The sequence below is a fragment of the Leptodactylus fuscus genome, chromosome 11 (genome assembly GCF_031893055.1).
Source record: "Leptodactylus fuscus isolate aLepFus1 chromosome 11, aLepFus1.hap2, whole genome shotgun sequence".
In the NCBI taxonomy this organism is placed as follows: Eukaryota; Metazoa; Chordata; class Amphibia; order Anura; family Leptodactylidae; genus Leptodactylus; species Leptodactylus fuscus.
This window is the reverse complement of record NC_134275.1, coordinates 3,334,782-3,362,102: the sequence shown is the minus strand read 5'-3', so window position 1 is coordinate 3,362,102 and position 27,321 is coordinate 3,334,782. Positions and strand designations below refer to the sequence as shown.

Below are 27,321 nucleotides of genomic sequence, written 5' to 3'. Positions count from 1 at the left end.
CCATGATGCGAATCTCCCGTTCCACCACATCCCAAAGATGCTCCTCTATTGGATTGAGATCTGGTGACTGTGGAGGCCATTGGAGTACAGTGAACTCATTGTCATGTTCAAGAAACCAGTCTGAGATGATTCCAGCTTTATGACATGGCATTGCATTATCCTGCTGAAAGTAGCCATCAGATGTTGGGTACATTGTGGTCATAAAGGGATGGACATGGTCAGCAACAATACTCAGGTAGGCTTTGGCGTTGCAACCATGCTCAATTGGTACCAAGGGGCCCAAAGAGTGCCAAAAAAATATTCCCCACACCATGACACCACCACCACCAGCCTGAACCGTTACCGATACAAGGCAGGATGGATCCATGCTTTCATGTTGTTGACGCCAAATTCTGACCCTACCATCCGAATGTCGCAGCAGAAATCGAGACTCATCAGACCAGGCAACGTTTTTCCAATCTTCAATTGTCCAATTTCGATGAGCTTGTGCAAATTGTAGCCTCAGTTTCCTGTTCTTAGCTGAAAGGAGTGGCACCCGGTGTGGTCTTCTGCTGCTGTAGCCCATCTGTAGCCTCAAAGTTGGACGTACTGTGCGGCGTTCAGAGATGCTCTTCTGGCTACCTTGGTTGTAACGGGTGGCTATTTGAGTCACTGTTGCCTTTCTATCAGCTCGAACCAGTCTGGCCATTCTCCTCTGACCTCTGGCATCAACAACGCATTTCCGCCCCCCACAGAACTGCCGCTCACTGGATGTTTTTTCTTTTTCGGACCATTCTCTGTAAACCATAGAGATGGTTGTGCGTGAAAATCCCAGTAGATCAGCAGTTTCTGAAATACTCAGACCAGCCCTTCTGGCACCAACAACCATGCCACGTTCAAAGGCACTCAAATCACCTTTCTTCCCCCCCATACTGATGCTCGGTTTGAACTGCAGGAGATTGTCTTGACCATGTCTACATGCCTAAATGCACTGAGTTGCCGCCATGTGATTGGCTGATTAGAAATTAAGTGTTAACGAGCAGTTGGACAGGTGTACCTAATAAAGTGACCGGTGAGTGTATAACTGCTATACTATATACATTTTCTGTATAGTAAAGCTCATTCTCCGTGCCGGCACCGCTGGCATCAACATAGTTAAGTTCAGAAATTTGTAAATTATTATTTTTTTTCAGTAGATAACAAGTGTTGTGTCAGTAGCCTACACCTCTGAGGCAAACAATAGGAACTTGTCAAATATTTAAAATACACACACGGGGCATTAAAGGATTTAGTGTCTGCCCGCTGCACTGATGTTTCTTCTGTATGATGCCCCAGGACTAATATGGCCCACTAGGCTCACGGTATTGGAAAGATGTCTGACATTATATCACTAGGAATAAATAGATCATGTCTTAGGGTCCGCACTGCTCTAGCAGGCCTCACGTGCCAACATTTACATGGGAGAAGAGGAAGAAATAAAACTTTTGCAGAGTAGTCAATTGTTTGATATCTATTTGCATTTCACAGTATCAGGGATCTCCATAGGTTTTACTGTCGGGATAGAAGAGGTCCAATTTTCCAACCAATTTTTCAAATGTATGTAACATTAAAGATGGAGTCAAGTAATTTTGTAATTTAGACTACAAACTGACTGTCTAGCTGGACCCTGCAGCCCATCTTCTAGCTAATCTAATAATTGTATGTTAAAGGGATCCTATCATTAAAACTCAATTTTTTTGTCCCTAACATGTAGGAATGGCCTTAAGAAAGTCTATTCTTCTCCTACCTTTAGATGTCTTCTCCAGGCCACCGTTTGGTATATAATCCAGTTTTCGTCGGTATGCAAATGAGTTCTCTCACAGCACTGGGGGCGGGCCCCAGCACTCAAACAGCACTAAGGGTGTCCCCAATGCTTCAGGAACGGCCTCTTTAAACGTCTTCTTCCGGCGCAGGGGTCAAACTTCTGGTCCTCAGGCAGAGCCAGCTGCGCATGCCTGCGGCCACAAGAAAAATGGCTGCTTCTACAGTATTGTAAGCGGCCATTGTCTTGTGGCCAGCAGGCATGCGTGGTCGGCTTCCTGAGGCCTAGAAGTTTGAAACCAGCGCCGGAAGACGACGCGAAGAGAGCCTGTTCCTGAAGAAGATGGAGGCGGCACTGGAGAGTTTTCTCGCAGCATTGGGGACGCCCCCAGTGCTGTTTGAGCGCTAGGGACCACCCCCAGTGCTGCGAGAGAACTCATTTGCATACCGACGAAAACCAGATTATATACCGAACGGTGGCCTGGAGAAGACATCTAAAGGTAGGAGAAGAATAGACTTTCTTAAGGCTATTCCTACGTGTCAAGGAGAAAAAATTCTATTTTAATGGTAGAATCCCTTTAAAAAATTACCATAAGTGATCGGACCCACCGAACGGAAACCCATGTGCAGATGTGAACCGGGCCTTCTCCTGGGACAAATATTTAGTTGTCTGCCCTCACCCTGTCGATGAATCCCCTGGACAGGACGGAGCAGCTTGTTGATGTCCTCCCTGAACCTTTATACCTTTATGGATACAATGTAACAGGGAAATATGGACGGTAAATACATTAGAAACATTAGTGATAGTTTCTGTAACAATGACACATACTTTATACATTCGCTTTCATATTATTACTTTACTCCCTGTAGGTTTACACACATTTACACGTCAAGATGAAATCTGATCCCCACGCCATGATGTGACTGTTTTATAGAGCTTCTGAGACCTGGAGATATATGAGATACAGCAGCGATCATGCGAGCGGTCATTTACTCAGGCACACCAATGAAGAACATTACCATCAATCCCTTTCCAGGCTGCAATGGCTGATAACAGAGGACAATAGTCTATATCCATCAGCACTGAAAATGCAGATAAGACTTTAGGTTTTGTAGGGAAAACAATGTCACAATAGAAAGTTGTAAATGTAACAATATAACCTGATCTGTATAGGGAGGTTGTGAAGCGCTATAGACAAAAAAACTCTGTTTTTACGGTTCTATTTTTGTAACCTTTTCTATGCCGGGCTCCTTTCCAGCAATTGTTCGCTGTAGCTTTAAGGAAACTGGGCAGGCTAAGGTCAGCGATGTATATAGTCCACAAAAGGTTTCGTCACAATGTATTTCTGGCTGTGCCTACGGGCTACGATGAGTAAAAGGGTTACTGGAATTATCAGTGTGCAGGATGGTAAGGGAAAGTGGTAGGACAGGTAGACACTCCCATCTGACGTTTGTTACCGCTCCGCACATGCATCGAGCCCTGAGCCACAAAAAACATATGGACATGACAATCTGCAAGACCCTACCTGACTTCATCCGCCTTCCCAAATCTTACCTGACATCTCGACAAAAGCTCCAGGTGACCTTGCAATTTGACAAATGACCTCTGCTTTGTTCCGCCCGCCTGCTCTACGCTCCGTGTTTGCACAGTTTTTTTTTTTTTTTCTAAAACAACACGTCCTGATCTTTGAGTGTTTGCTTTTCCCGTGCCCTTTCTGATATCACCGCATACAGTTACCTTAGCAGAAAGTTACCAGCACCGCTGGAAGAAGCAGAACGCTGTCGCTTTCTTTTTTGGAACGTGTACCGTCGAGTAAATATCCGCCCCCATAGTACATAGTCACTCGACATATGTTGATCTAAATCAAGAAAGAATCTTTACTTTCTCCGGTTTACAACTCTTGTTTTCTTCACAGGGAAGAGTGTGACGTCTGGAACGGACCCTAAACCCTATTGCGAGAGACAATGGGGACCACTGTAGTCTGCTCGCGTTACTTGGAAACACAGTGACTGCGCTGGATGGAAATTATCCTTCATTACTTCTGAAGAAGATGAAGCTGCCAAATTTCCACATGTTCAGCCCTTGCTAACGCCGTTCTTCAAAGAGAAGTTGTCCCTGCTTATGATCCCTCCGTGGTGGAGGTGTGCTAGCCTGAAGAGGAGTCGTTGTTCCTGCACGGTTTGCAATGAAGAACTGCTCCGGCAGCATGCTGGACCTCAGCTTCTTGACGGAAGAGGAGTATGAGAAGCTCATGAAGGTCCTGCAGAGAGATGCCGAGCTGCAGCAGAAGGACAGTGACCGTATCAGGTAGGACCCTACATTATATACATCGTGTATTTCACACTATAAGCCAATGAACCGATGAAAAGTGAACGACACTTAGTGATCAGATCCTGTGCTGGTTGTCAGCAGATTTAACCCTTCAGCAGAGCAGAAACCTATAACACCTCGGGTTTCTTTAAGATGTGTGTTATTGGGAATCCGTGTATGTAAAGTAGTTAGATGGAATTAGTAGTAACTTGCTATTACGTCTCCATTATTCAGCTTTGGAACCCTATTGTAATCTCTTATTCATATGCAATTTAGGTAAAAAAGAGCATTTTTCCCAGGAATCTAGAACTGAGACCAAGACACACCCCAAAGCACTTTCCCCTTGATCTTTATGTGGATAACATGGCGATTTTACCTTGAACATGGGGATCCGAAGCTGAATAACAGATAGATTGGGAAACTGTAGAATTACCCTCTACAATGCATCGGGATTAGAGTTATAGCAAATTTATTGCAAGCCGTCGTGCTAACCTATAGTAGCTATTGTGTATGTAAAAGTAAAGTATCCAGGGAACTGTCCGATCTGCAGGATCAGGTTTGTGGTATATAGGTATAGCTATACGCCATTGAATCTGCAGGCATCAGGTTTGTGGTATATGGGTATAGCTATACACTGTCCAATCTGCAGGCATCAGGTTTGTGGTATATAGGTATATCTATACGCTGTCCAATCTGCAGACATCAGGTTTGTGGTATATAGGTATAGCTATACGCCGTCCGATCTGCAGGCATCAGGTTTGTGGTATATAGGTATAGCTATACGCCGTCCGATCTGCAGGCATCAGGTTTGTGGTATATAGGTATAGCTATACGCTGTCCAATCTGCAGGCATCAGGTTTGTGGTATATAGGTATACCTATATGCCATTCAATCTGCAGGCGTTGGGTTTGTGGTATACGCTGTCCAATCTGCAGACATCAGGTTTGTAGTATATACAGTCCTATGAAAAAGTTTGGGCACCCCTATTAATCTTAATCATTTTTAGTTCTAAATATTTTGGTGTTTGCAGCAGCCATTTCAGTTTGATATATCTAATAACTGATGGACACAGTAATATTTCAGGATTGAAATGAGGTTTATTGTACTAACAGAAAATGTGCAATATGCATTAAACCAAAATTTGACCGGTGCAAAAGTATGGGCACCTCAACAGAAAAGTGACATTAATATTTAGTAGATCCTCCTTTTGCAAAGATAACAGCCTCTAGTCGCTTCCTGTAGCTTTTAATCAGTTCCTGGATCCTGGATAAAGGGATTTTGGACAAACAATACAAGTTCAGTTAAGTTAGATGGTCGCCGAGCATGGACAGCCCGCTTCAAATCATCCCACAGATGTTCAATGATATTCAGGTCTGGGGACTGGGATGGCCATTCCAGAACATTGTAATTGTTCCTCTGCATGAATGCCTGAGGATTTGGAGCGGTGTTTTGGATCATTGTCTTGCTGAAATATCCATCCCCGGCGTAACTTCAACTTCGTCACTGATTCTTGAACATTATTCTCAAGAATCTGCTGATACTGAGTGGAATCCATGCGACTCTCAACTTTAACAAGATTCCCGATGCCGGCATTGGCCACACAGCCCCAAAGCATGATGGAACCTCCACCAAATTTTACAGTGGGTAGCAAGTGTTTTTCTTGGAATGCTGTTTCTTTTTGGACGCCATGCATAACGCCTTTTTTTATAACCAAACAACTCAATTTTTGTTTCCAAAATGAAGCTGCCTTGTCCAAATGTGCTTTTTCATACCTCAGGCAACTCTATTTGTGGCGTACGTGCAGAAACGGCTTCTTTCTCATCACTCTCCCATACAGCTTCTATTTGTGCAAAGTGCGCTGTATAGTTGACCGATGCACAGTGACACCATCTGCAGCAAGATGATGCTGCAGCTCTTTGGAGGTGTCTGTGGATTGTCCTTGACTGTTCTCACCATTCTTCTTCTCTGCCTTTCTGATATTTTTCTTGGCCTGCCACTTCTGGGCTTAACAAGAACTGTCCCTGTGCTCTTCCATTTCCTTACTATGTTCCTCACAGTGGAAACTGACAGGTTAAATCTCTGAGACAACGTTTTGTATCCTTCCCCTGAACAACTATGTTGAACAATCTTTGTTTTCAGATCATTTGAGAGTTGTTTTGAGTAGCCCATGATGCCACTCTTCAGAGGAGATTCAAATAGGAGATCAACTTGCAATTGGCCACCTTAAATACCTTTTCTCATGATTGGACACATCTGGCTATGAAGTTCAAAGCTCACTGAGGTTACAAAACCAATTTTGTGCTTCAGTAAGTCAGTAAAAAGTAGTTAGGGGAATTCAAATCAATAAAATGATAAGGGTGCCCATACTTTTGCACCGGTCAAATTTTGGTTTAATGCATATTGCACATTTTCTGTTAGTACAATAAACCTCATTTCAATCCTGAAATATTACTGTGTCCATCAGTTATTAGATATATCAAACTGAAATGGCTGTTGCAAACACCAAAATATTTAGAACAAAAAATGATAAAGATTAATAGGGGTGCCCAAACTTTTTCATAGGACTGTAGGTATAGCTATACGCCGTCCGATCTGCAGACATCATGCTATAGAGCAGGAAATGCTGAGCTGACTGATCTATAGGTTTGTGTGTATAGATTCAGTATAACATGTCTATGCCCTTTCCATGCTAATAAGTCAAGTGGGCGGTCCTATCTGTGGTTGACAATTATCTCCGTGTGCACAGTCGTAGAGGGGAGGCCGCGTTAGTTTAGGACATGGTCTGGCCGGCCCTTGCAGATTTAAAGGGGTTGTCCAGGAAATTATTTTACTTATCACTGTAGTATAATCCTTTCTTTATTTTATGGGATAACAATTGGAAAATTCATAATTTATTATTTTAGGATGATATTTTATTAAATATTAATTCATATAAATGTAAAAGAAGTGAGTTGCAGGTATAAATATGGAGCCAGCGCTAGTGTATTATGGACACCGAAGAATAAAGTTTGTGATTTTTGTTTTAAATAGACGTCTCCAGGGATCATTGAAAGATGAAAAGAAGAAAAAATTTGTGACCGGGGAATGGTTTCAGGATGTCAAGTCTCGACGTTTCCAGGAAGACTTACAAGGCTCCGACTTACTGAGAGCGTCAATACGGAAGAAGAGGAGTCCACCTCATAGTAAGTGCAACGTATGGCGGAATAGAATATCGCAGGCAACCCGATTTTCTGGTATATAAGTGGGGCTTTTTTGGCACATGGCCGTTTCCACTACGAGTGCCACTTTTAAAAGAAAGTGAGCTTAGGCCTGGTTCACATCTGCGCATGGGTGTCCACTTGGTGACCTACCAAACGGAAACCTAATCCGCATAAAACAGCGCTTACCTTACGAAACCCGAGGACCCCATAGAGTATAATTGGGTCCGTATCAATGTATTTTTCATGTGGAGCGGGGAACAGAATGACCCGAGTGCAGATATGAAACATGACTGCTCCTGTTCATGGGCTGTGTCTGGTACAGGGGCTTATAGGGTGTAATACCAGATGCAGCCTTTGGACGAGAGTGGCGCTGTTTCTGTGATAAGTAACAGAACGGAGCCCTGACTCCTAGGCATTGTAATGAGGTTCATCAGATTCATGTCAGAGGGGTTCAGGTATTTTTGACATCTATAGAGACTAATGTATTATACTGACCTAAAGCAATGAAACAACTAACAGAACAGGAAGGACACCCGTGTGAACAGAGCCTTACGTTACCCTATAACAAGGTCATGTTTTATGTTTTTAATCTACACAAATAACGCCCACAGGAGACACAGCATGACACGAAAAATCTGAATACCAAACAGGTACACGCCCAATGTTATAGTGACTAATCTCAGTATGAAAGAAAGTATAAACCCACTGCAAATAATAAATGATCACCTCGAAAATGCTGCAAATGTATATAATTATTAACCAGGGCGGGCGGGCGGGATATCACAGAACAGTCCTCATAGGCTGTGATGACCATTGCCCTTCTACTGAGGCCACTGATTGGCCTTAGCGGTCACATGACCTCTGAAGCCAACAATCAGCGGCCTAAGGAAGGGCCCGGGCACGTCACAGGTAGTGATGTCCCGTGTCCCTTGGCCTCAGTGGACACATGTGGCGGGGACTTCGGAAACTAGAGAGCTGCAGGACCGTGCTGGGAAACAATGGAGCACAAGGGACAGGTGAGTATGTTTTGGGGGTTTTTTTTCACCTCACCCTAATTGGAAAAAAAAATTAGCCTGAACAACCCCTTTAAGACATGGTGATTAAAGGGAACCTCTAACCAGAGTTAAAGGGAGTCACCAAAACAGTCTGTACTGAACAAAAAAAAACCAAACAATAAAAAATATACAATCACAAAATAAAAACAAATTAGAAAAAATATCAGTAACTGGTTTTACTAAATAAAACAAATAGGAAATACATCCCCTTTAAGATCTGTTTGCTGTTGGCGTTTCGGGTCCCAAACCTGGAAATCTTGGTTCTGGCTGAGTTTGGATTTAATAACTTTCAGCGTGTCAAATACATATGGTCAAGGGGCAACACTACAAGCACTACAGCCTTGCAGCGCTGGAGTCCTGGGTTCAAATCCCACCAGGAACAACATCAGCAAGCAGTTTGTATGTTCTCCCTGTGTTTGTGTGGCTTTCCTCCCATTCTATAAAGACATACTGATAGGGAAGAATGTACACTGTGATCCATATATATATATATACAGTATATATATCCCTATATGGGGCTCACAATCTACAGTAACAAAAAAAAAAAAAGCATATGGTCAGTAAACTATAACAGTGCAATATATACCACCCAAATTTACATAGCAAAGATTATGCAGCTAGCCCTCGTACCTTTGTCCCCTACACATTATAATGGCCCAGACATGGTATAATGAAACCTTGGTGTTCACGTATAATATCATGCTTCCTTATGGTCCCCACAGAATCATGCCCCCTTGTGGTCTTTGCAAAGTATAATGTCCCTTTGTGACCCTCACACAGTATAATGCCCCCACATAGTATAGTCCCCCAATTTGGCTCCCACACTATAATGCCTCCACATAGTGCCCCCACACGGTATAAATAACGCCCCTTTATTGTGGCTCCCAAACAGTATCAATCATATCCTCCATTATGGTCCCCATAATGAAATGTGCAAAAAAATGTAATCCCTTCCTTGGCCTAATCCCCCACAAACGTCTTATCTGCCGTGAGTTTAGGATCTTACCATGCAGTTATGTCACTACTTTGCTCCTGGCAAGACAGACAGGGGCTGAATGGTGAAGCAGGGAGCAGACAGCTTACTGCTTCACCATTGAACTCAACTCTGTCTACGTCCTTTGAAGCCGTGAGGTAATGCACGCAACCCAAACAATGGGTAGGCAGCCAAAATCTGGGACCTTCTTGTTGAATCTGGGACTATGGGGCTCAACTCAAGACTAAAACTGCAAGGATTAGGGCTCAAAGCCCTGGCAGCGTCCGGACATGCTGCTGGTTTGGGTGCTACACTTCATGTTTATTTCGTGTTCCATCAGTTGCTGTATACCCAACAATTATATGCCCTCAGATTCGGTGCCACAAAGAGGACCAGTTTTAGTTTCAATTCCTTTCCAGTAATAATTCCCAGTTCAGACTGGGCCTGTGCCAATGCAAACACTATCTGGCTGCTATATTATATTTGTTAGCCTCCTCCCATGTTTGTCCATATCAGGTGACTTTCTCACTAAACAGGAAATTGTTAAACCCAAGTCCTGGAGTGGATTAGCTTCGGTGGTTACGTGTCAGGGTCAGCCTGTATCATTGCAGCGGAGTGATGACACATGGACCCATAGGATACTATATTTGCAATGTGTGAATATATCCTGCACCCTCACGGGAAATACTTGCATTCTGAATTTCTGAGATTTGTACATATTTTTGGTCACTAAACATCTCTACATAAAGCTATATCCTTCACACAGTGTTATATGTATATGGAGAGTGCGGGTCTCATCTCTTTCCATAAGTACTACAAACTTCAAGGGAGACCCCTACCCTGTAGACATAGAGTAAAGGGAAGGCGTCAGCCAGGGGGCGATACAGGGGTGTCATTGGACTTGTGTTAAGTGAAGGTCTCCTAGGCCAGGGGTCGGCAACCTGCGGCAACTACAACTCCCAGCATGCATACTTGCTCTGCTGTTCTTGAGACTCCCATGGAAGTGAATGGAGCGTGTTGGGAATGTCGAAGGTTGCTGACCCCTGTCCTAGAGGAGAAGCCTGTGATCCTTTGTTCTGGTATTATATCTATGTAGTAAGATTGGTTCTGGTATTCTATGTGTGTAGTAAGTATGGTTCTTGTATTATATATGATATGTGGGTATGTGTAGGATTATATATGTGTTGTAGGCATGGTTTTGGAACTATATCTATGTAGCAAACGTGTGTTCTAATATTTTATCTCTGTAGTAAGCTATGATTTAGTATTATATCTCTATGGTAAGCTATGATTTAGTATTATATCTGTGTAGTAAGCTTGCTTTTGGCATCATATCTATATAGTAAGCTTTGTTCTAGTAGTATAGCTATGTAATAAGCTTATATTTAGTAGTAAGCTTGATTCTCGTGTGATAGCTACGTAGTAAGTTTGGTTGTAATATTATAGCTATGTAATAAGCTTGGTTCTTGTATTATATATATATGTAGTAAATTAAGTTCTAGTATTATATCTACGTAGCATGCATGGTTCTGGTTTTCCTATATACAGCTGATTGGTGGGGGTGCTGGGTGCCATGTCATGCCCCAATCCATCTGATATCGATGACCCATCCCCCACCCATCCGCTAGCACTATGTGTTGTACAGAGAGCTGAGCTGCATTTCACACTACCATTTCCGTCATAGGATAAGAGCAACGGACTAGCCGTGACCCATGCAGAAGGAGCCCCCTACATCTGTGTCTGACCTCACTTGCTCTAATGCAAAAAACATGAAGGACACTTGTTTACCTTTGTAATAAAAGAAAAAAAAAATCTCCATGTGCAACTTTTTTAGCAAAGTTAAGAAATGTTTGTTACAATTCTGTGAACGGAGGGGGCTCTGTCTGCATCAGCCACTCTATTGCCTTTGAAGTCTGTTGCTCTCATCCGTCATTGAAACAACGATCTGTAATAATGGTAGTGTACCCACCTGCTGCTTTCAGCTCCATACACTGTATAGTTCTGGTGGTGGAGCAGCTGACCAGGAGGCTGTGGGTAAAAAGGAGGGAAACAGGTTTTTTGGTACCCAGTAGTGATGTTTTGTTCTATTTGCTTTTGTTATTTTATGTATCCAGGTTGGTTTCAGACCCTGTTGTACGGTTAAAATTTGTTTTAAGATTTGCAATAAAAATTTTAATTTAAAAAAAATGATTAAGATGTTTTGCACTTTTCTCTTTACAATCAGGTCTAAGGAACGGAAGGGGAGATGTTTTTAAAGAGGCGATGTGCAATCTATCTACCCAGGCCGAGCCGGAGCCTCGAGGACAGCAAAGGTAATGTTACAAGAAGATTCTAAAACGAAGAGGAACGACAATCCAAAAACCAGGAGATGAATAAGTATTTTCTTATGGAATGACTTTGATAGATTCAGTCTGAATTCTCCCTATCACTACATTACAAAAACTTCATGAAAATGAAAGGTCCATAAAGATAAAACTCAACACTTTTAGCGTTCAGGTCGCCGTAGGAAAATCCTTCCCAAATTCCACTTATAGTCAAAAGACAGAAAAGTCCCCCATTATAATCGTTGGGTCCGCGGGGAACCGTTTTTTAAGCAGACCAGGTCCTAATGAGGAACGGAACGATGGAGACCCAAATGCTATTGTGAACATACTATTAGACCCATGTTTTGGAAAAGCTAGTACCGTAAAGACTCGAGTATAAGCCGACTGTTTCAGCACATTTTTCATGCTCTCCTCGGCTTGTACACGAGTCAGGGTCCACGGGCCATGTCAGGCATTTGGGGTTATTCATTTAGTTTCAGTAACTCCATGTGCCTCATATTAATAGCAGTTACCCCATCATGTCCCTTCTATTAACCCCTGTGTGGCCCATAGGGTTACTAATAGGTGAGACACATGAGGGGACTAATGAAGGACCTTAATGATGAAGATACCTTATTATTACCTCCATATGTCCCACCTATCAGTAACTCCTATGTGAGGCACACAGGGGGTTAATGTGAGGGACATGATGGGGTTAACTGCTATTACTATGCTCCCCATGGAGTTACTAAGTTGCAATGCACATGACCAGACTATCTGCAATGGTGGATTCCCCCCCCTCGGCTTATACTCGAGTCAATGTTTTCCTAGCTTTTTCTGGTAAAATTAGGGGCCTCAGCTTATATTCAGGTCGGCTTATACTCGAGTATATACAGTAATTTTTTTTGCTGCGTTTTTCCCATTTCCCATTCCTTATGTAGCCACCACTGGATTTGGCTAAAAAAAAACAAAAAACAGCAAAATCAGCTACAAAAAAATCAGCTTTTCCAAATTTGGGGCCTTAGTCTTACCCCACACAAACAAGTTTCACCCTTTAAAATCGGCTTGTGTGTTCACCGGATTTACCCGTCTGTCCATCATGCCGGGAGAGGTGAGTAGGGGTGAATATACGCTCTTCTGGTGTGCGTTATAGTAAATTTATAGGGCCAAGGCGTCCTCACCCCGGCCTACCTTGGCCCTATACATTTACTATAACTCACACCAGGAAAGCCTAAGTTATAGCTGAAAAAGCAAAGAGAAAAACGTCAATTTATCGTGAACCCAATAGAACAAAAAGTGAGGACTTTCTTGTAACCTTAAAACAGACAAGATGGCGACTGTCACCACCAATCTGCTGAGTATTAGTCACCACTTCTATATTTTGTATTTTCCACGTTTTTACACATTGTAATCTCCTTTGCGTAAACAAGAATTCGGTGAATAATAAAGTATCACTTTCACTTCTTCATCGACAGCGCCATTGCCGGTAACTATGGTCGGACTGCCGGTGCGCCTCCGCTACAGATAGAGCCATCTGTGGACCCTGAAACGTTCAATCACTATGTACCAGAGAAGGCAAGTCATTATGGGATAGCTGTGTAATCGTCATGTATATTTCTACAGTATAATAGGTAAATATGGACGTCTACCTTTGTAGTCACTGCTCTGCATCATTTACCTGTCCTCGCATATTCCGTGGACAGACTTGGCGCTGGTTTTGGACAAAAGCTGCCATGTTTTCTTTTATTATTTTGGAGATACATTTAAACGATTTTCCCTCCAAGAATCTCAATAGAAGTGATGAGAAGGATAAGATTCCAGGAACTTATTCCCACCACGATTATCTGCTGTCCGTTCAGATACCCTTGGCAATATCTGTATTATTATTGTTTGCAGAGGAACCTCAGTGAAGAGTCGGACCTATCACCATCTTCTGAGACAAGACATCTTCCTGAACAAGGTGACACCTAGGAACCCTTCTCCTATCTCTATATATTCTAGATATCGACCACAGTAACTTTTTGTGCATGTGATATGAAAGAATTATGAGTGAAGGACAAAATTAATCTGCAAAAAAAGCGGTTACCTTAGGAAGACCCGCAGACCCCATATACTACAATGGGGTCCGTGTGGTTTCCACTCTGTTTCTGCATGAAAAATACAAAGAGAAAAGTGCTGCTTGCAGAAGAGGGGAATGGAAATCCCCGAACACAGATGTGAACCAGGCCTTACCCTGTTAGAGGATCTGTGGTCTCCATTGACCTTCCTCTTCTTGCTGTCATTCATTCTGCTTACTCTTGGTGGATAGAAATCAGCCCATGGTCATGTGACATATCATCCATCTTCCCTGCGCTGCTGTTACCCTAATATATAAATGTGCTTTACAGCAGCCTGGACTATGGACTTGGCCCATTCATTTCGGCCTACTACAGAGCAGGAAGCCGCGACTGTCGGACAGCGACAGTCGCAGCTAGCCGCTGCAGGCGCATTTTGGTCCGGATTCTGACGTGACTCCTGCATCAAAATCAGGACAAAAGTACGCGGTTGCTAGCCCGTGTGAACTAGGCCTTATTTATAGTCCATGGGGTCCGTGTGCTTTCTCTGCACACCGCTTGTCAATGCGTTTGATATTCCGTTCGGGGGTCCTCATGCGGAGATGTGAACCAGGCCTAAACTCCTGACAACCTTGGACTCTCTTAGAACAGGGATGAATGTATCTCATAGAGTTATGTTATTCTACATCACTTAATGAGTGCACCCTCAGACCTTGGAAGGGGATCAGAACCAGAAGCTAGATCTCAATTAGGGGATAATATAACCTTTCTGCACTTTATCTAGGAACTATTTACTGCTGCAGTTGTTTAGCCCTTATATTAATAGCTGTTATCTCCAGTCCTGCAAGGCAACCGTGCTAACCACTGAGCCATATAGACTAGACATATAGACCTCCCGACATACAAACAGGAGCCAAATCTGTGTTGACATCATCTGTTACAGCTTTGTATTAATATGCATACAACATGACACTTTTTCTGTGTCCTATAGAATGTTTGCAATATATATATGATATATTCGTAACATAGTGTCAGATTTGTGCTAATGCATCATTCCATATTCCCATAGGCCAACCTGTAAGTCTTTTGCAAGAAGGCAGTACACGAAGTAAGAACTCTATCCCAAAACCTATTCCGCTCACCAGAAAAATATCTTCTGAGAAAAGTCCAAAAGAAGAAATGGTAAGCCCAAGTAAGATTCCAGTCAAAACAAAAACAAGCAGGGAAGCGCTGAAGACTGACATTTCACCACAATTGGATCATTCAAGCGTCGGTTCCAAGAAGACAGAAACATTAGCACCGTCTGGATTATCCTCGCCAGAAAACGAGTTGCCGAAAAATGTCAAAACAAACACAAACTTTGAAGTTCATTCAATGAAAGAGATGCAAGAGGAGCAAGAGCCCGGGCTAGACAAAGGACAGTTTATGTCCCTAAGAAAGTTTTGGGAAAAAGGAGCAGGGAATTCAGGGAATGCCGGTCACGGCTATTTAGAGCAAGAAGAAGAGGCAAAGAATTTAGACGAGTCTCCCGCAAAGCCAAATCACTTCGTTCCTATTCAGTCCACCACAAAAGTTAATAGCGAGGAGAGACCTCTACCAGACTATGCGCAGAGACTGAAGTATTTCTCACAAAGACCTCAAGTGGCATCTTCCAGTGAAGATGAAATGGTCCACGTGGTTCCACATCGAAGAACGTCGTCTTCTTCAATACCGAGATCAACGTATGCCAAAAGCAAGGGGTCGTCCAATTCTAGAAGCGTCTCTGTCTCGGAAAGTAACGATACAACGTCACACAGTGAGGACAACAATGGAGCGAACCGATCTTCTAAGAAATCAAAGCTTCCGGTGAGAGCTTCTTCAGTTGTCAAGGAGATTAAAAGTGATCCTACCTCTTCTCCGAAAGACAAGCTCCCACCCGTTTCTGTGCCAGAGATAACAGACTCTGTGGAGGAGATCATTGTCCCACAAAGGAAACCACAAGTAACAGAGTCATTTTTTAGCAGAGTTCAGATTTTAATTGATACCGTGTCCTCCGATGAAGACAATAAACCCAAGAGTGAAGACAACGCAGAACGGTCTCCGCTGGAAACTGAAAATGGTATCACAGTCTGTAATGTATTCCTCCGTGTTTTACTTCTGAACTGGTTTATTTCAGATTATTGCCCAGACCTATTATGTTTGAGTATTACTACAGAAAGGAACTTGCCATACGATCGAGCCGCTCCATTAGGCGTCTGTTCATTGAGCATGTTCATTTGTATTCTAGGAAACTAGACAATATGTTACTGAATGTATCTATAGTAAGAATACTGAAGATTTGTTTGGTCCGCGGCTATTCTGCACAGTGATGTAATGGCAGGGCCCCATGGCGAACTTTTGACATGCCCCCCCCCCCTTCCCACCAACTTCCCTTCTGAAGATCCCGACCGACCACCCCACATTTGTAAATGCAATATTATGTCCCATAGTGGCCCCTGCACACAGTATTATGCCCCATAGTGGCCCCTGCACACAGTATTATGCCCCATAGTGGCCCCTGCACACAGTATTATCCCCCATAGTGGCCCCTGCACACAGTATTATGTCCCATAGTGGCCCCTGCACACAGTATTATGCCCCATAGTGGCCCCTGCACACAGTATTATCCCCCATAGTGGCCCCTGTACACAGTACTATGCCCCATAGTGGCCCCTGCACACAGTATTATGTCCCATAGTGGCCCCTGCACACAGTATTATGTCCCATAGTGGCCCCTGCACACAGTATTATGTCCCATAGTGGCCCCTGCACACAGTATTATGTCCCATAGTGGCCCCTGCACACAGTATTATGTCCCATAGTGGCCCCTGCACACAGTATTATATCCCATAGTGGCCCCTGCACACAGTATTATGTCCCCATAGTGGCCCCTGCACACAGTATTATGTCCCCATAGTGGCCCCTGCACACAGTATTATGTCCCATAGTGACCCCTGTACACAGTATTATACTCCATAGTGGACACTCATGAACAATTATTATACTCAGAACCCAGAGTATAATAATTGGAGACCCAGGGGAGGATACACTGTTACTTACCTCTCCCTGGCTTCTAGTGATGTATGGGACGCCACTAGAGCCGGGGCTTGCATCATGACACATAAGGACGCAAGCCCCATCCCATGTGACGTTAGGGACGTCACAAGTAGGCCTGAATCTTGCTTGGAGCGCAGGAGAGGTAAGTAACACTGTATGTTATGTTCCCTCCGATCATTATACTCGGTACTTACGCCCCTGATTCTGCACGATTCCACCATAAGCATGCACACTTGGCTTGGCTAAGTTTTGTTTTCCTCCAAGATATAGGGGGGATAGTCCTTTGCTAGAACTTTTAGCAGTGGTTTAGTTTTGTCTCCCACAGGGAATACTCCACCATACACTATCTTTCCCCCCATTCTCCATACACTATGGCTCCTATACTGTAACTGTAAAACTCCTAACATTTTAGGTGGGAATTAGTATGACATTTTTGCTGGCCATGAACCCCTTTCTTATTTGTTTCTTCTCTAGGACGGAGCGCTGATGATTCTATCGAGGACGTGGCTGCAACAAAGTCGGGTAATGTTAGCAACGCAAGAAGCATGGTGAATATTTATACCTCCACGGAAAGTGAGTTTTATAGGGATGCAAGATCTTATTGCCTGCCATAGTGAGTGTTAGTGTCGATAACATTTGCCCGTCATCCAGGTATTATTTTTGCAGCGTTTCATGAAAGGCCAGTTGCAAATCTTTACAGCGCAGTCATCGCACCCATCTGTCATTGTACCCATGAAAACAAGCCTTTACTGCACAATATTGACTCTGTTTTACAAATCTAATGTTTGTTCGTCCACATCCTTTTCCTGATACACGTCGGTCGGTGGAGTCAGGTGTAAAATAGATTTCCTTAAGGTCTTTGTATTTCTATAGAGAACTGTTGAAAACTTGTGCAGGGGAAGACACAGATGCAAATAGCATGGGGTGTAATGTGAAATAAAGAGGGCGAAGTAATACCCCGCCATGCCCTGAGTAATCTGTTTTTGTAGATATTATAGGGTTAAAAACAGGGATGAAAGCAGAGAGCAAATAAGACATGTAGGTGCACTTTTCATTCACTTTACTTTGTGACCTTTACAGAATATTATAATATACTCTTTAGCCAACGCCATGGTGTCAGAATGTGATCCAACCTCCTTGGTCGTCCCTGATATTTATCCTGATTCTGGCACAGCTGGAATTTTTTTTCTAGCCCACATAGTATCTGAGCAATAAGTGCTGTTAGTTTTGGAGCCTGATATGTTATTTAGTCTCTGTACTGTCAGGAGGGCGGAGTCAGTCAGGAACAGACAAGGGGGCGTGATTCTGAGCTCTTTGGAGCACTGAATTACACCCTCCTGCCTGATACCGCCCACTTGACAGAGCTTAAATAGTACATCAGGCACCAAAACTGACAGCATTGATTGCTCAGGAATGGTGGGGACTAGATAAAACAATTCCAACTGTGTCAGAATCAGAGGTGGACAGTGCCTAGTAACAGTTTATGGATTAATAAGACACACTTTGTTGTATAATAGTAAAAAAAACATTTTAGAAATACATTTTTCTTCTTACAAGAAAGTTCCCTGTTATCATAACAGATCTTGTAGAGAGAAGAGAAGAACAAATGTAGAATGACAATGTATTAAGGAGACAGCTAAGGCCGCATCCAATATCATATGTTTCCAGTTTGATGTATCTTTATTGTTTCCCAAGGTTATGTTTATCTCTATTAATTTCCTCCCTTTGTTTCCATAAGCTTATAACAAGCCAAACAAGTTAAGTCACAAACTTCTGGAGCCAGAACGTGCCAAGGAGCTGAGTAGATCCACTCCTGTCCTGCACTCTGAGGTAAGGACAGGGACGGAAAAGGAGTCTTTGTCAGGGTCTGTTCGCACTGGATTTGATGGATTTTGATGTTTTTCTTTGCAGACGGAGTCTGACACTGCCTCTGAAATCAGCTTTAACTTTAAGAGACACAGGAAGACTCTTAGCAGTGGCAGCAACTCCTCTGACATGGCATCGGTATCTTCTGTGAGTACTCAGCCATGGGCTTGCATTGATGCTGTACGTCACAGCCACCACTAGCACAGCTTAAGGCCGGGGCCCCAAGGGTTGGAAACGCAGTGATTTGCCCCTGGCGGAAACGCTGCAAGAAAAATCGCGGCGTTTTATAGTAACTGCAAAGTGGATGGGATTCGTGCAAATCCCATGTGCACTTTGCAGTAAAAACCACGGTGCAGACACCTCGCAATTTCCAAAACCGGCGCAGTTTAGGAAATCGCAGCGTGTCAATTATATCTAAGGAAACACTATAGATGATTGTAACAGAAAGTCTGCGAAGGAAAACTCTACAAACGTTCTGTTTAATGCACGGCAGGAAGAATCACGACGTGGACCCGGGTGTCCGATCCCCATGGATCTCCAATTACTGACCTATCCGTTGTACATTTCTGGGACTGAATAAAGCGTAGGCATATTCTTTATGGTGAACTTTTATAAGTTTATACATTAAAAATCCCCCCTAAGATGTCTTATCTCAGCAGGGCCAGCGACATGTTCTGTCTTGTTCTCTTTCATTAGGAGACTTTACGTTCTGCTCCGTACACAAGGTCAATAATTTAAAGATTAACTAGGCCCAGCGCAGCACCGCCGCCTGTCACTTACCCAATTTTAGGCTCATTCATTTACATTCTCCCCTTAGTCTATGCATCAAAGCAAAGGAATTTGCTGATCACGGTAGCTATAGTTCCTAAACCCAGAGCGACGGGTCACAGATTACTCTGCACACAAAATGGCATCATTGTTAAACCTCCTGTTCCATTGTACATTAGTGTATTGCCCTGATAACACTTTACTATACCTATGAGCCTGATAGTTTATCACCTAGCTCACTAACAATCTGTAAGTGGTGTGGAGATATTAGAGTAAACTTCATTTACAGCTGTACTTTTAGGTTTTCAGTAGCAGTAGGTGTCAAGTCTTTCTAGTCAAATTTTAAAGAAGAACTCTAATTATAAAAAGAAAAAGTCCCCTGCATGTGACATTATGTGCTCTCCTCCAAAGCGCTAAACCCCTTCTCCTTCTCTGTTGTGCACAGTATCTCCTGAATGAACAGGAGATCAAATTATCAGTGCAGATCTATGGGAGTCAGATCGAGACCCGAACATGTATTGTGATATGACCAGGGGTGAACCTGCCCTTTTCGCCGCACGAGGCAGATGACAGAAAGCCGCCCCCCCCCCCGGAGGAGGGGGTGGAGCGGAGGGGGCGGGGCTGATCGGAGGGGGTAGAGAGCGTTCGCAGGCAGAGAGCAGGCAGGGAGAGGACCTGCTCTCTGCCTGAGTGTGAGGGGAGGCCGCTGGAGTAGCGCTGCTCCAGCAGCCTCCCCAATCCACCGCTTGGTGCTAAGCCAGTCCAGGACAGCTTGTCCTGGACTGGCTTAGGTAAGCAAAAATGCCGACCTCCCTGGGGCCCTGGCATAGCACCGCCTGAAGCGGTCGCTTCAGGTCACCTCATGGGAGGTGCGGCGCTGGATATGACCAGTTCATACAGGAAGCAGTGTGTGCAAAGAGAAGGTCTGGGCTCCAGAGGTGAGCACATAACTGCACAGTAAAAAATTCAGTAACATTACACGACACATGGGCTCATTTTTAAATAGGACAGTGTCAGTAATATTTTTTTACTGGAGGGAGGTTTTTTTGGGCACTGCTTCTACGCATGTGTAATAGTTTAACCCTATTTTCCATGCCAGGTCAGTAATAGTGTCCTCAGCGTGTACAGCGGTGATTTTGGAAGTGTGGACGCTCAGGGAACGGTTCAGTTTTCTCTGGATTACGATGAGAAGAACCGCGAGTTCCAGATATATGTGGCTCAATGCAGAGACCTGGCTGTGGTGGACGAGAAGAAAGGACGATCAGACCCGTTAGTATTACGCTATCAGTATTCTACGTATGTTATAGTGTTTGTATGTTGTATGTTATATACATGGTACTTTATATCTACAGAATATGCAGATTTTAGCTTACAGATACCTTGCAGCTGCACATGGACAATATGTCAGGCATGACGGTGCTGAAGACTATGGGACCTCATGTCCTATAGTTTATATGCAGCTGTAGATAGACTTACACATGTTCTTGAAGGAGTTTGGCAGGGAGGTTGTTCTTGGATAACTAAGCGCAGATCTTCTGTAGATGTAAGACTCGCTCCAATCCTTCTGTCTGGGGTTGAGCCGATCTTGACTTTTCAGGATCGATTTTGAAATCCGATTTCTGATCATTTTTCATTCGAACCCGATCTCGATCCCAATGCAAGTCAATGGGATTTTTTTACTAATTGGAGATCAGATTTTAAAAACAATCCTATTCAATATACAGCATTGAATCTAACAAGTGAACGCTTTAATTGTTAGAATCCACGCTGTGTAGTGATTTTTTTTTCATCCTCTGGCTACTTAGTCCCCCCTGGTGTCCACTTACCTGCAGAGATGGCTGCTCCGGTGCCCGGTGTTCTCGCTCTTCTTCGCCTCGCTGCCCCCTGCCTCCCAGGTTAGGAGAGTGTGAGTGGGTTGGGAGAGTGTGGGCGGGTACCGGGAGGGGAGACATCACGTCTCCCCACCCTGTACCCGCCCACACTCTCCTAAGCCACAAGCCCTGCCTTCTTCCTAGCTCTTTAACACTAACCTGGGACAGCGAGGCGAAGAAGAACAAGAACACCGGGCACCGGACCAGCCATCTCTGCAGGTAAGTAGCTACTAGAGATGTTAGTTAGTCTCCCATTAGAATCAATGGACGCAGCCGGCGCGCAGGGGGTTAAAGCTTTGTGCCGGCTGCTTCCATTCATTCCTATGGAACCGCAGTGGAACCTTCACACTGAGAATACACTCTGCTCAGAATGAGTGGAGCGTATACTCAGTGTGAAGGCTAACATTGTTAGCTTTTCCCACAATGCTTGGCCAGTAGCAAAGCATTGTGGGAAATAATCACCGATCTCGATCCCGCCTAAAAAGATCGGGTTCGGAATTCCGATCACGATCGTGAAATTTTCTCGATCGCCGATCGGAATTCAATCTTTTCCGAACACGATCGCTCAACTCTACTTCTGTCCCTTCATGTAATCCCAGACAGACTGGATGATGTTGAGCTCAGGGCTCTGTGGCGGCGATATCATCACTTCAATGGATTCCCTTGTTGTGCCAAAGCTCATTGCCCAAACCATTTCATGTGGCATAAAATTAGAAGCCGGTAATGTGGCTTTGTATAAGGTCACACGATTCCGAGTAGTGCGCTATACACTTGTGTAAGCCATGACAATGGCTCATATACACCTCCATTAGATCAGCGCTATTGTTGTGCTGACACGGTAGAATGTGACTATTATTCACGCTGGATACTTCAGGCTCAGGACAAACCTGTTTGACAAATGTCGTGTCTTATCCAAGTGCAATTAATGTCTCAGTTTGCAAACATTCTTCCTTAAGATGTACCTGTGCATTAGCTATGTTTCTATATTAGTGCCAAGAATAATTCTTCACAGCTGCAACAGAAGAAACTGAAACACAGAGACGTTCTATATAGAATTACTGGGAACAGTTCATTATAGCCATGACATGGTGTTTGCTCTTGAATAACACTTCACCCAGTGTTCAGGAAACGTCTCCCACTAAACAGAGGTGCGGTGATATTATTACACAAGTATACTTCATGGAACCCATTAATGCCTCTAATACTAGTCCAATTGTTCTACATTTCATTGCCCAAGAAGATGTGACGGGGTGTTATGTATATAATATACAGATATATTGTGGGGAAGGTACCTCGGTAGCAGCAATGGTGCCCATCCAACTAGTCAGAGACAGGGACACAATGTCTGGTGCAAACAGGTTTTTTAGGAGAACAGCAAAATAAATAAACCTTCACTTCAGGCAAAAATGTCAAACAAAACCCTGCTCGTCCGAGCACTAACTAAACAGGAAAAAAAACTAACTATACGTGTGGCTTACTACAAACCACACAAACAAAATAGCACAGTACGGTCTCAAAAGACTCTCAGTATTTCAGAACAGACCCAGGCACCTCCTCTCACTCCTAGGATCTGCCCTGACCTGCAGGCTCTGCAGCCATTTATGACCCATACCTGGGGCTGAGGCCTACTCTAGACCTGTCCTGGACCACACATAGGTCAGAAACCTGGGGCTGATATATAGGAATAGCCTTAAGAAAAGCTATTCTTCTCCTACCTTTAGATGTCTTCTCCGTGCCGCCATTCGGTAGAAATACAGGTTTTCTTCGATATGCAAATGAGTTCTCTTCCAGCACTGGGGCGTTCCTCAGCACTCAAACAGCACTGGAGGTGTCCCCAATGCTGCGAGAGAAATCTCCAGCGCCGCCTCCATCTTCGTTTGGAATGCCCTCTCCTTGTGTCTTCTTCTGTCCTGGCTTTCAATCTTCTAGGCCTCGGGCAGAGCTGACTGCCCATGCCTGGGCCACAAGAAAATGGCCGCTTACACAGTAAGCTGGTATAAGCGGCCATTTTCTTGTGGCCCGGGCATGTGCAGTCAGCTCTGCCCGAGGCCTAGAAGATTGAAAGCCAGGACTGAAGAAATTGTCTGTCAGAGGGAGTTCTCATGGTTTACTCAAGAAGGGCCTGGATGTAATAGCTCTGATATTTGAAGATGAGTTGTTGATCCCCTGATTTATACAGATTCCACCACAAAGGGGATTTTGTCTTCTTCTGGATCAACGGGTTGTAGAATAATCGTCTGATCTGCATGGGACTTTCCAGAATAATCCTCGTCATTGTGGAATTAGTTCACTCCTCACTGTTATTACTTCTGCTGAAGACGATCAGGAAGTATCTGTATGTCCTTTGTTACATAAACATTTCCGGAATGAAACAATATTGCCATTCAGATCTTATCTTTGCAGATTTGTGTCTGATTTATTTATATTCCTCATCGTCTCTGCATCTCGGTCGGACAATCTGCATGTTATTATTATTTTTTAATCAGTTTATATCAGATCTGAACATCACAGCCATTGCTTATGTACATGTGCAAAATCTGCAACGTAAAGGTGGGATTATTGCCTTGTATTGTGGTCGGGGTGATTCACAATTGCAGATCAGACAGTAATGTATTAAACATGTTCTAGATATGTCAAGACCTACTTACTACCAGATAAGGCAAGGATGGGGAAGAGGAAAACGTCAGTCAAGAGAAAGACAATCAATCCAATTTACAACGAAGTCTTAAGGGTAAGGCCTTCCATTAATTTTACATTGCAACGTGCACAATTCAGGTTTTTTTGCACTGGCCTTTTATATTCCAACCCAGAGAGTCGGTTGCTGGCCTAGCTACCCTGGCTATGACTGGCTTATTTGCGCCCCTACTAGTGAACCCAAGGCCTTTGCCTGGACACATCCCTGATTTATGGATTCAGAATATTTCGTAGTCCGTTGTTACTAATACATTGAATGCTTTGCTTTTTCATTCTAGTACAAAATTGAAAAAATGGTGCTGCTTATACAGAAACTTAATCTCTCTGTATGGCACAATGACCCACTTGGGAGGAACAGTTTCCTCGGAGAACTAGAGATTGACCTGACCAGCTGGGATTGGAGTAATACAAAGCCTAACTGGTATACCTTAAAACCAAAGGTATGTATGCAGTGGCGTAACTAGGAATGGTGGGGCCCCGTGGTGAACTTTTGACATGGGACATATGATATGGAACATAATACTGTGTGCAGGGGACACTATGGGACATAATACTGTGTGCAGGGGCCACTATGGGACATAATACTGTGTGCAGGGGTCACTAAGGGACATAATACTGTGTGCAGGGGCCACTATGGGACATAATACTGTGTGCAGGGGCCACTATGGGACATAATACTGTGTGCAGGGGCCACTATGGGACATAATACTGTGTGCAGGGGCCACTATGGGACATAATACTGTGTGCAGGGGCCACTATGGGGACATAATACTGTGTGCAGGGGCCACTATGGGACATAATACTGTGTGTAGGGGCCACTATGGGGCATAATACTGTGTACAGGGGCCACTATGGGACATAATACTGTGTGCAGGGGTCACTATGGGGTATAATACTGTGTGCAGGGGTCACTATGGGGCATAATACTGTGTGCAGGGGTCACTATGGGGCATAATACTGTGTGCAGGGGTCACTATGGGACATAATACTGTGTGCAGGGGTCACTATGGGGCATAATACTGTGTGCAGGGATCACTATGGGGCATAATACTGTGTGCAGGGATCACTATGGGGCATAATACTGTGTGCAGGGGCCACTATGGGGCATAATACTGTGTGCAGGGGCCACTATGGGACATAATACTGTGTGCAGGGGCCACTATGGGACATAATACTGTGTGCAGGGGCCACTATGGGACATAATACTGTGTGCAGGGGCCACTATGGGGACATAATACTGTGTGCAGGGGCCACTATGGGACATAATACTGTGTGTAGGGGCCACTATGGGGCATAATACTGTGTACAGGGGCCACTATGGGACATAATACTGTGTGCAGGGGTCACTATGGGGTATAATACTGTGTGCAGGGGTCACTATGGGGCATAATACTGTGTGCAGGGGTCACTATGGGGCATAATACTGTGTGCAGGGGTCACTATGGGGCATAATACTGTGTGCAGGGATCACTATGGGGCATAATACTGTGTGCAGGGATCACTATGGGGCATAATACTGTGTGCAGGGATCACTATGGGGCATAATACTGTGTGCAGGGGCCACTATGGGGCATAATACTGTGTGCAGGGGCCACTATGGGACATAATACTGTGTGCAGGGGCCACTATGGGGCATAATACTGTGTGCAGGGGCCACTATGGGACATAATACTGTGTGCAGGGGCCACTATGGGGCATAATACTGTGTGCAGGGGCCACTATGGGACATAATACTGTGTGCAGGGGCCACTATGGGACATAATACTGTGTGCAGGGGCCACTATGGGACATAATACTGTGTGCAGGGGCCACTATGGGACATAATACTGTGTGCAGGGGCCACTATGGGACATAATACTGTGTGCAGGGGTCACTAAGGGACATAATACTGTGTGCAGGTGCCACTATGGGGTATAATACTGTGTGCAGGGGCCACTATGGGGTATAATACTGTGTGCAGGGGCCACTATGGGGCATAATACTGTGTACAGGGGCCACTATGGGACATTATACTGTCAGAGGGATCTTTGGCATAAATCAGGGAAGGGGCTGCACTTTCTGAACACTCTGGGGCCCATGCTACCCTTAATCCACCCCTGCCCACACTGATTGGCTGAGAGCAGCTCCATGTTAGTTTTGGGAGCACTGTGTATAGTTTTGAGGACCCTGAATAATCTCCTCTCACCATCACAGAAAGAGACTTATCGCTTCCATCAGCTCCTTGTGACTTTGATGTGTAAGGATTTGCTATACGTCTATATTAGTTTTCTTAAGATTCATAGCAGCTGTAAATAGCACTGAACAGAGAGAGAACAATTGGGATCTAATGGAGGGCGAGAGAAGCCGAGTAAATATCTCACTGCTGGGAAGAGATCTCTGACATGGCGCAGGGGCACTGCTGTATACAGAGGAGTCACACCCGGGCTCACATGACATTTTTTCTATTTGAAATTTTTTCGCTTGACCAGATAGAACATAAGCAGGTCTGGGTGCAGGGACACTGTCCTGTATATCCCATATATCTCTGTATACTGCAGGCCTGATGTTATACATACACCCCCTAGTGGACGCTGCCTAGAATTATCAAAGCAACCTGAAGTGGATTCTAAGAAAACAATATAACGATTAGTCAATGGTAGAAAAAGGAAGTATTGAATGGGATGCGCTTACATTATGTCAGATACATTTACGGTATTACATAGTATACATTTACAGTATTGTCTGTGTATATATGTGTATATATGGAATACAGTTATACTATTACAAGGTTTCCCTTTACCATGTTATAGGGTATATACCTTTTTATTGCAGGGTACATACACCTTTTACAATATTATATAAGATACATTGTAGAATATTACTTACATTTACCACAATCTATAGGATGATTTGTGACATTCGATGGTGTTTCTTTTCTTCCTACAGAGTCTGTCTGCCATGAATGGTTTGGATCATCTTGGAGTTATGAACTTGTACATTAGATATATCCCTCCAGGAACTCTCGGTAAGATACTGAATGGATAGAGTTCATTTACTTGGATACGGGCTTGTTCACATCTGCGCCCGGTCTCCGTTCTGCAGGTTTCCTTTTCCTGCATAAAACAGAGGCAGGAGACGGAAACCTGCAGGACTCTTTAATTTGAATGGGTGAGAAAGATGTCTGGACTAGAGTTGAGCGAGTACTGTTCGGATCAGCCGATCTGAACAGCACGCACGCATTGAAATGAATGGAAGCACCTGGTGCTTCCGGTTTGACGGCAGCCGGCCGCTTAACCCGCCGCGTGCCGGCTGCATGCATTGATTTCAATGCGTGCATGCTTTTCGGATCGGCTGATCCGAACAGTACTCGCTCAACTCTAGTCTGGACGTGAG

General features: G+C 44.1%; 1 protein-coding gene across 1 annotated transcript in view; it reads left to right on the top strand.

The window, feature by feature from the left end:
• Positions 1-27,321, top strand: part of LOC142184546 (synaptotagmin-like protein 2) — a 44,117-nt gene that overhangs the window by 13,403 nt on the left and 3,393 nt on the right. Inside the window, exons 2-14 of the mRNA XM_075259467.1 lie at positions 3,696-4,087; positions 7,121-7,272; positions 11,543-11,630; positions 13,097-13,219; positions 13,520-13,581; positions 14,745-15,773; positions 17,225-17,323; positions 18,489-18,580; positions 18,662-18,763; positions 20,484-20,653; positions 23,884-23,986; positions 24,228-24,389; positions 26,875-26,953. Of these exons, the coding sequence (XP_075115568.1) occupies positions 3,966-4,087; positions 7,121-7,272; positions 11,543-11,630; positions 13,097-13,219; positions 13,520-13,581; positions 14,745-15,773; positions 17,225-17,323; positions 18,489-18,580; positions 18,662-18,763; positions 20,484-20,653; positions 23,884-23,986; positions 24,228-24,389; positions 26,875-26,953 (2,383 nt within the window). The 5' untranslated portion in view covers positions 3,696-3,965. The remainder of the gene's footprint in view (positions 1-3,695; positions 4,088-7,120; positions 7,273-11,542; positions 11,631-13,096; positions 13,220-13,519; positions 13,582-14,744; positions 15,774-17,224; positions 17,324-18,488; positions 18,581-18,661; positions 18,764-20,483; positions 20,654-23,883; positions 23,987-24,227; positions 24,390-26,874; positions 26,954-27,321) is intronic.